Genomic DNA, 10,136 nt, shown 5'->3' with positions numbered 1-10,136 from the left:
ATGGAGTATAACTGATGATCAGTTGAATACAAGATAACCTGATCTGCTATTCATAAACCATAACTTAAAAGCCCTCATTAGGGTCATAACCAATAGACTGCAAGAATCACTGTCTATAATAATAAAACAATTCTTTTTTTTTGGATTTACAACCCCTAAGAAACCGCACCCGGCATGAAGACCTGGTCGCGCTGGCTCAGCCTGCCGAACCTACAGTCGTCGTGCCACGATTCTTAAAAATGAAATAATTCCTAACCTTAATTAGCTGAATGAAAATATGGATCATTAAATTCTGCTACAGTGCACACCACTTTTATGTCCATGCACTTGCAACTCGGCTCTTCTGGTTGGAGCAGTTTGTGCTGCGATGGGATGTTGCAAGTTCGAAACCCACTGGTGTATAGTTGGTTGAAAACTGTTGTGAAAGGAGGGGGCCTTAATTCCCCCAGCTCTATCATGTGATAGGATCCTAAAAATGGACCGTGCAAAGCAAGATCCAACACACCAGCTTGATAAGCTTATCCAGCTCATTAGCTTCATTTACACCTCTAATTGATGCACATTTTAATCAAATTTGGGTAGCTCTATTGTATTTGGATGGTCATAAGTTGAACCTTAGTTGACTTGATCTTGATGTGACAGATACAAATGGTAGAGTCTGAACAGGCCAAAGCCCAAAGGGTTTTGATATTGAAGATCGGATTCCAGACAAGGCTCGAGTAAGTTGGCCATCTTTGGCCAACATGGTTTAGACCTAGTTTGATTTGTTTGAACCTAGGTGCATCTAAGTTGGGCTTTGGTAAGAAGTCGAGTTTGACTCGAAATAAACAGTTGATCAGTTGTTCAACTTGAATAACTCTACTAGGATCAAGGCCAACACAAACATGGAGCAGCACTTTCTCCCCAACTATTGGGTCAGACCAATTAAGGCTTACTTATAGCGCATTCCTTGACATAAAAAATAATAACAAAAACAAAAAGAAAAAAGAAAAAAAATACCCCATATATTTTCTGAGGATCAAAATTAGATCCGAGGAGGTAAGGTTGAATACAAATTCAAAATGCATTTGGTAATATTGGATCCAGAAAAAATGGAACAAAAACAAGCTATTTACATGTAAATATTGCAATTTGGGTTAGATTCTGATTCGGATCAACACCAGATCTGACTTAAAATGCTGATTCAAAACTGACCTGAATCCGAAAGTAATCTGATTGAATAGATCCAAATATACATGCGGATTTACTTGAAGGATCCATATCTGGAAATAACATGTCCGACTCAGATAGGATATCCAATCTATTTGGAGCTTAGTTATTGCCGGGTGCAACTGCAAGGGATCATGCTGTCAGTATAGAGATGTGGGTTGAGTTCTGAAGGAGGCCATATTGTATAAAAATACAAAAGATTAAGCCCCACTCCATTAGGACTCTCAACGAGGGGAGGGTCTGTTTATTTGGAGTGGTAACTGGTAAGATAGCTAAGGATATAAATGGTTCGGATTTGGGTCAGATGTCAATAGAAGTATGGCCTATAAAAAAAGGTCTGACTAATGGGAAATTGGCTATACAGATGGAGAAAATCTCATACCAAATCTGTTTTTTTAATGTAACTGGATTTGGGCATTCATCAGATTCCTTAACAAAAATTCAAAACCATACAGGCATCGATTATAATCGGATATGGCTCCAGCTAAACAGATTCGGATTAGATCAGATATCGGATAAAATCTGATCAGTTGATATCCCTAAGGACACAAGCTGCAACCTGGATCCAACCTATATTTTACATCCGGATAATACAAACCAAAATCTGGGTTAAATCCAAAAGAAACATGGTTTTCATATTTTTATTTGCTGATCCAAAATAAACGATAGCATGCCACAGCTAAATCCATTGACTGGAAGACATTCATGAAAAACTTTCAACTCTTGCACATCACCATTACATAAAAAAAGTCTCTTATAATCACCAACACCAAAGAGCTTTTCCAGCAACGAAGAAAAGACACTTTATTTATGATCAGAAATACTGGATCATCTTCACTGTCATGAAGATTTACACAAACCAAACGATAGTTACCGATAGTCACTTCAGTGCTTTCCACCAGTTGCTGAATGCAGCTTATATGTCATGCTTTGTTCCACAAGAACAACCCCTGGTATATCTGTCAAAAGATGATGCTTATCAGAAGCTATAAATCAACTTTGCAACAGCAGCAATCAAAATATGACCTCTACAATATAATGCACCATGCAGAAGATCCCAGTATATGAACAATATCTGAGAATTCTGCATGTGCAGCACAGCGAGCGTATAAAGTTTGTTATATTTGTAGTAAATAAAGGAATGTATGATATGAGAATATCCCTCCCTCAGTGACAATGAGACTCTAATCCCACCAAGTGTATCACACAATGAAGTGAAAGGCAGAAAATTAAACCATACAATAAATAAAAGCAAAAACAGGGTAGCCACGACAATAATTTACTATTTATATAATGTTTTCCAGAGTGGCATGATACTTCAAAGGATAATTTAAAGGATTTCTAGATTTCTTTTGCCCTTTATCATTACACTAGAAAAAAGTTACGCACCCCAATCCTTCCCAAACGGTGTTTATATTTTATTTATTATCTTTTACTTAGATAAAATATTTTAAAATTTTAAAAAGCATGCCCTCCTTCCTTTTTCCTTGTTGTTTAGCCAAATGGCCCTATCAAACAGTGCCTAAATTGTCACTTATGAAATTTGTTCCAGCAGTTAAAATATTTTAAAAGTCATGTCACTTCTCTTCCTTTTTCCCTTTTGCCAAAAGTCATATTCATCTCTTGCCAAACGACATGATCTCCCTTGTATTTATATTTTAAACTATGCTTAGTAGATTTAAAACCGATTTCCCTTACTATTTAGAAGATGATTTCAAGTTGGGCAAAATGCTCAGAAGCCTTTTCTCTGTGTGTTTTTACAAATCCAAAAAACATATAGAAGATATCTATTTGTCTTAATATAAATTTCTTCATGTACCGTTTTTCTTTTATCATGATAAAGATTTTAATATCAATCTATTCATGTAGTGGAGCACAGCCATATAGACATGCTGCCACACTGTAACAAATATTTATAAAGGGATGCTGCGGGGGAGTACCTACTCTCACATACTAGAAATCATGGTTGTACGTTGAATTCTGTCACATAGGTGCGGATGCGGATGGGAGGGTATATATATAATTTTTAACAATTTTAAGTTAATACTAATGAAATAAAAACAATTATCATATCATCAATTCATCATGCAATAAATCAAATTAACAATCTAAAGTTGATATTCCTCATTAATAAAAAAATAACGCCACACATGTGCGGAGGTGCGGATATATATATATATATATATATATATATATATATATATATATATATATATATATATATATATATATAACTGGACTTGGTTAGGGCTAATTAAATATACTTTTGGACAAAAATGGACCTCAGTGTGGTTGACTTCACCTGACACAAAGGAAGTCGTGTCCAAGTGTCGCACCCGTATGGGTGTGGGTGCGGTGCCCTGTTAGAAGAGTATGTGTTACATAGGTTGAATCTTTTCAATTAAACCTTATGGATGTACTCAACATAGTTTATTTGATAGGAATCATGCTTTGGATCATGTTTTTTGGACATAAAAGTAGGTCTTAAGTCATGAAATTTTGATACATTGTGAGCCGTTAATTTTTAAAGGTCTTAAAAAACATACATATATGCTATAGTCGCATGATCCAAAACTTGTTTTCTACTAAATAATGCTTATAGATCATATTTATCGGGTTTGATCAACTAAAAAAGTTTTTAAGAAGTTTGACAATCTAAAGCTTCTGTTAGGTGGGAGTAGGTACTCCGGGAACACCGTATCATTACTAATATTTATAAAAGGAAAAAAATGCTGAGCAGAATGTTATTCCTAATGCTCCAAGAATTAAAAAACATATAATTATGATGAATAAAAACAATGTTGCAAAATGTGCATCATAAACCTAACATGAACATAAAAATTTTAAAAAACAAAAATGGTGATTATGGATAAAGCTAAATAATGCAGCAAATATACAACAGAGTAGAATCACTAAACACAGTCTTAACATTCAAGCCGCTCTAAAAGGTCATAGTTCAAACATGATACAAAGCATTTCATCTAATATTTTATTATTCTAATTTCCTAAACTCTAGACACCTAAGACTAAACTACTTCCAAAATTTTAGAATGTAAACATTTAATATATCATTCTTAGTTCTCTCCACTGCTTTTTCATAAGCATGAGAACTTTCCCTGATTTCAGAAGCTGGCGACAATAGCAATGATGAACCATCTTCATCAAACATTACATCGGCAGGATAATTTCTGGCAGTGGTTGTGCAGCTTGTACCCTTCTTTTATCCATTTCTTCAAAACTTGCAATAATCGCAGCATGAACATTGGCAGGATATTAAGATAGCTAGATCGCCTTGCCAAACCATGACACTTGAACTAGTGTAGCCAGTGTTGTTAAAAACTCGCCTCAAGGCACAAAACGTGCACCTTGAGGCAAGGCGCAAGCTGTTTTCCCTTAAGCGCATGCAAAAAGTGAAAATAGTGGTGAGGTGTGTGCCTCATGCACCTTGAGGCATGCTTTCACCCGAAGCAAACCACAAACATGAGGCACACGCCTCCCATATAGGTGGTCAAAGGCACCATTTGACCATTTTTATTTTTTTTCAAACAAACAACCCACCCCCTTCTCCCTTTCACCGGCTAGCCTCTAGCAACCTCTGACACCCTCTGGTGTACTCTCTCTCTCTCTCTCTCTCTCTCTCTCTCTCTCTCTCTCTCTCTCTTCTACTTTTTTTCTTTTCTTTTCACCCCCTCTTCTTCTCCGTTTTTCTCTTCTTTTCTTCCTTTTCTTTTCCTCTTTCTTCTTTTCTTTTCTCCCCTTGTTTTTTATCCTTTTTTCCTTTTTCCTTTCTTCTTCTTCTTTAATTTATAAATTATCCACCTGTCTCACATGTTGTATTACATGCACGTTGCTTTCATTATGCATTTTTTATGATTAGAATCGTCTTACTGAAAGGATGTTTTTTCATTAATAGAAGCTGAATCTGAAATGCTGAATTTAACTCTTGGCATCATAGTAATTGTGATTTTTGTGTACATGATTGGAGAATAGCAATTGTTATGCGATTGGGTGTGGAATTCGTAGACTGTGATTTTTAGCTTTTGATCTATGCGTAGCATTACTTTGCAAGTTGATGAATGCTGTGAAATTTATAAACTGTATGTGTGTTGGTTATATATGATAATTCAGTAAGCACACTATTCTCTTATGACCACTATTGCTGGTTGTGTTGATTATCTTTCATAGGCAATTCATGCTACGTGATTTTTTTTAGAGAGAAAAAAGAAAACAAGTTAATAGATTAATCAGTATAAAATATAAAACAGAACTATGTTATCTTTTGTTGAATTCTCATGTTTTATTTGTTAGATACTTAAATAGATCATGTTATTACATCATATATTGGTTTCTGACCTTTTAATATTTATTTTAAATTCTTTATATCTTACTGGTTGTATAGTTCATCAATGAAGCATTTTTTTATTCACTTGTGGTTTTTAAATATTTTGTATTTTTTTAATTTCTTTGTGAGGCTTATATTTTACACCTAGTTTCGTATTTTGGCAGGGCACCTCAGTACGCTGCAACACTTTCACAACACTGGATGTAGCATACCACTAATTATGGGCTCGCAAAAAACAACATTTAAGTAATTTCTTTGCAAATTCAACTGATTCGCAATATTGCAACATTTAAGCTCTGTCCATCCGCCACTTCCTTTGATCATTCTCTTTGTTTCCTTTTTTTTCAAGGACTTCCTTGTGATATTTTTTCGTCCTTGCTATTCAATATATTCTTCAGAAATTCCTAACTACTTCCTTTGAAAGGTCCAATCCCTCCTAAGATTTAGTTAGCAAAAAGGCTCTTCAAAAGCCTAAAATTCTTTAAAAAACTTTGCATTAAACAAGCAAGGAATAGCATTTAAGCAACTTAACAAGCCTTAAATATACCACCAAGCCCATACCAATCACACACCTAACTGAAAATTTTGGCGACCTATGCACCATAACGAAAAGGATAACAGCCGAAACACGAATAGAAGCAAATGTTCAAGGAGTTTTCTGGTGTACCCAAATTATCTGGATGAGTATGATAAACCATAAAATTGCATTGTTTGAAAGCATACAAAAACCTCAATTTTATCCAACTTTTCCTGATAAAAGTGGATGCCTGCAAGCATGGTTTCAAAGAATTCCGACGGGTAGAATACACTTCCAACGTAATCCACGGAAACAAACGATTCGCAACCAAACAAAAAGGCACACGATAATCTTTCCCCAAATGAAGCCAAAGATTATTTCCCATTTTGTACCATAAGAAGCAAAACCCATCACACCAACAAGACAAAAAAGAGAGAGAAAGCGAGCAACAATAAAAGGGCGAAAAATAGAGAGAAGAGAAGGAAAACAAGAAACAAATAACCCACTTGAGAGCTTGGAGACTTGTTCAGGAGTGAGCTTCGCCGAGAACCCGCTAGCGGCGGTCTTGTAACTGTAGAGAAGAGACTCCTTCGCGGCCTCTTCGCTGCGTTCGTTCAAAGAAAAACAGAAAAATATATCAATAAAAACCCAAAAAGAGGAGAAATTCGAAATGGGTATCATCAAAAAGAGCAAGGGATCGATAAACAGAATGACAGATCAATAAAAATCCAAAAAGGAGGAGAAACTCGAAATGGGTAGTCGTCAAAACGAGAGAGGGATCGATAACCAACCTCCCCAGAACCGAAGCGAGAGTTTTGATGTGGTAACTCTCGACCTCGACCTCGTCCTCTCCCTCGGGCGGCCGCTCCATGTAGACGATGTGAACCGCCGGCTTCCCTTCCGAGGGGGAGCAGTCGGCTTGCTGCTCGGACATGATGATGGTGAGGAGGAGGAAGACGCTCAAGAGGGAAGAAGATCGAAGCAATGCAAAGTATCTCATTCTCTCTCAATTTATTTTCTTTCTTCCTTTTTCTTCGTGTTGAAGAAGATCTCTGTTGTCCGCGTCTATCCTTTTCACCGAAGAGGAAATTGCTTCAGCCTTCAAGTATTAAGCTTCCGTTTTAATCGAGAGAGTTAGTTCGGTCAAAACCGGTATGGCGTGTTTATCTTTCGCGCAAGAATCAATGGCTATTTTTGAATCGTGTCAAACGCCATCCATGAAGCAAGAACAACCGCAACCACTTTGGTTGTAGATTGGTGTTGGCACTTTTTTTTTTTTACTCGGAGAAACCGCCTCAGGCGCATAGACCTAGCCGTGCTGGCTCAGCCTGACCCCAAGGAGTCGCCAAGCTTTGGCTTAAGCAAGAGGGTGGTGCTCATGAGATTTGAACCTAGACTGCCCATCAAACGGTAGAGGCCCAATTTCACTATGCCAAACCCCTTGGATATATTGGTGTTGGCACTTGGCTGCTCATCTTAGTAGATTTTTTTTCTTGACAAATAATGATTAATTCTTAAAAAAATTAAATAAACTTTTGACATTTTGTCTAAAAATGATCTCATTCTGCAACTAGTGTTGGTAAAATGAGCCTAGCTTGAACTGTTCAACTAATGTCAGTATCGTCTCAAATTAGCTTGAATCAGCTGATTCGTATTGTATGTGTTAAAATCAATACGAAACCAAGCTGATTGAGCTTATTTTTAAATTTTTGTTAAAATGGTTTAAATTATTTTGTATTGTTTTTATTACTATTTTAATATTTTTGTGACTGCTTGAAATTTGGCAGATTCAATTTGATTTTCAAAATCGGAATCGCCCCAGTTACTTGAATCATTTTGAAAATCGATTCAGGGTTCGATATCATTCTGACAACATTGTTTTCAACTTGGCTCATTCTTGTAGCGAGCCGAGCTGAATTCGAGCTCATAACGAACTCAAGTTAAACGAGTCGAGTTCGAGTTGGCTTGTCTATAAAAAAATGCATCATTTCAGATTTGGAAGAAATAGGATTGCAAAAGAAATATATTCATTGTTGCATAGCTAAAAGAGACTCAATAAGTATATTATATGATGTAAAATATATCTGAAGGGAACGAATCATACCTTTTCATTGAAGCGGAAGCAAAAAACCGGATCGTTGATGCACGTTTTTGCTCAACGAATGCATGCCCTCACTTGGAGAGAACGACGAATCCACAGTCCAAGTGCCTCACGATGTTTAATCACTGTGAAAATGCCTTACCGTCTTCTTTTCTTTCTTTTTTTCTGTTCAGCAACTACACAGTCCCTCTCACTGTGTGTGTATTCCTCTCTCTGTCTCTCACGCTATAGAGAGGGTTCTGAGAAGATGGGGAGGTGGGCGGTTTCCAAACCGCCCCCTCCTCAAATGGTGGACTGGGTCTGGATCTCGCCCATCATGGACGGACCCGATACCCAACCCAACATTCTCCCACTCGCACATGATGGGAAGAGATCTTAGAAGAAAGAACACTAAACTTGTTCAGATGGTGAATAACATCGGATATTCATACTGGCAAATGGACCGTGCAACCCGTAAGCTTAGGGAGTGGAGGCATATTATGTACCGGTTAGTGTAACATAATAGCCTAAACCTGCAAACAATAAGATAACACAAGGTATACCTGCACAAGCCAGATAAAAAGCTCACTGTGTCCTATATCAAATACATTTTTCACATTCTAGCATACTGAATCCCTCTGCACATATCATAGTGCTAACTATGCTAGACAAGGCCTTTCATTATGTCACATGTTTTATCATAAACCCAAACATCCCCAGGATGTAGAAAAATAAGATAGCTTTTAACATGTGCACAATCTGAAAATGTCAAATGATCTTCCTTTTCAACTCTTATTCTTTGAATCAAGATAAGTTATTTTCCCAGACATGTTCTTTTAGACCGAATCATACATAGCCTTAAGCAACATGCTAAAGTAGCAACACTCATCTTTCTTCTTAAAATAAGGTCAAAAGTCAATAAGGACACCAATATATATATATATATATATATATATATATATATATATATATATATATATATATATATCAAGGACTCACACAATGAAGAAGCATGGATCATTCTTCATTTCCTTTTGTGATCGACTTGAAGTTATGGTGCGACATACGTGGTATGACTCACGTATTACGGCAAGACTTTCTCACTCCAGTGAGTGTATGCATACACCATTGATTCTCTGTCGTACAGATCTATACTAGTTCAGTTCCTCCTTGAGAAACCAACTTGAGTCCTTTAGGATGCACATTCTCATGCAATGTCTATCCAAGTGCTCAGATCTGGTCAACCAGGTTACCCTTGACATTTAGATAGCAAGGTCGGTCTCTCCATATAGTTAAATATATAGGAGACCTCATCCTAACCTAGTTAGGGCGATGTATCCCATATGCGTATATATGGCGAATATCATAACTCATTGTACTCCCACTCTTCTAAGTTATTATCATATGATATCCCCAAAATCCGACATGCTTATTAATTCAGCAACCCTGGATTTTGTTACATCTCATCTCAGCCCGCCCACAAGCAGCGTCTGAGGCGATAAATCCGTGTGAGAAGATTTATCTCAAACCTGGTAGCATACTTATATAGATGTGCAACATGCTATAAAATTATCATAGAAAGAAATGGTAATAACATTAGCATATCAAATCTTATAAATACCCATAGATTTTACATGTTTAACATAAGAATCCCTATTGATTGGCTTAGTAAAGGGATCTGTCACCATATCTTGGGTATTAACATATGCCAAGGCAACCTTGCCTTTAGATATAATATCGTGCATATACTTGCATCTCGTATCAATATGTTTGGTTCTATTGTGAAACTTGAGATCCTTAGCAAACGCAATTGCCGCTTGATTATCACAGAATAAAGTCACTGGCAGTTTTGCTTCAGAAGAGAGTCTCAAATGTTTGATGAATCTTCTTAACCAAACACATTTCTGCACTGTGAACGAGCCTGCAACAAATTCAGCTTTCATTGTGGATAAGGCTACACATGTCTGCTTCTTGCTACACCAAGATAT

The 10,136-nt window shown here is 36.7% G+C and overlaps 1 protein-coding gene across 1 annotated transcript; it reads right to left on the bottom strand.

Moving 5' to 3' along the window:
- Positions 1-1,807: 1,807 nt before the first annotated feature.
- LOC149817098 (subtilisin-like protease SBT3.6) lies at positions 1,808-7,148 on the bottom strand. The gene is made up of 3 exons (XM_089988104.1): positions 6,860-7,148; positions 6,575-6,672; positions 1,808-2,168 (listed from the first exon to the last, which is right to left on the bottom strand). Exons 1-3 carry the CDS (start codon positions 7,066-7,068, stop codon positions 2,095-2,097), a joined length of 381 nt encoding a protein of 126 aa, XP_089844230.1. The 5' UTR covers positions 7,069-7,148; the 3' UTR covers positions 1,808-2,094.
- Between the last annotated feature and the right edge of the window lie 2,988 nt (positions 7,149-10,136).

Source organism: Nuphar pumila, chromosome 14 (genome assembly GCF_984573655.1).
Source record: "Nuphar pumila chromosome 14, dmNupPumi1.hap1.1, whole genome shotgun sequence".
In the NCBI taxonomy this organism is placed as follows: Eukaryota; Viridiplantae; Streptophyta; class Magnoliopsida; order Nymphaeales; family Nymphaeaceae; genus Nuphar; species Nuphar pumila.
Note: the sequence above shows the minus strand (reverse complement) of the source record. Positions and strands in the feature narration are given on the sequence as shown.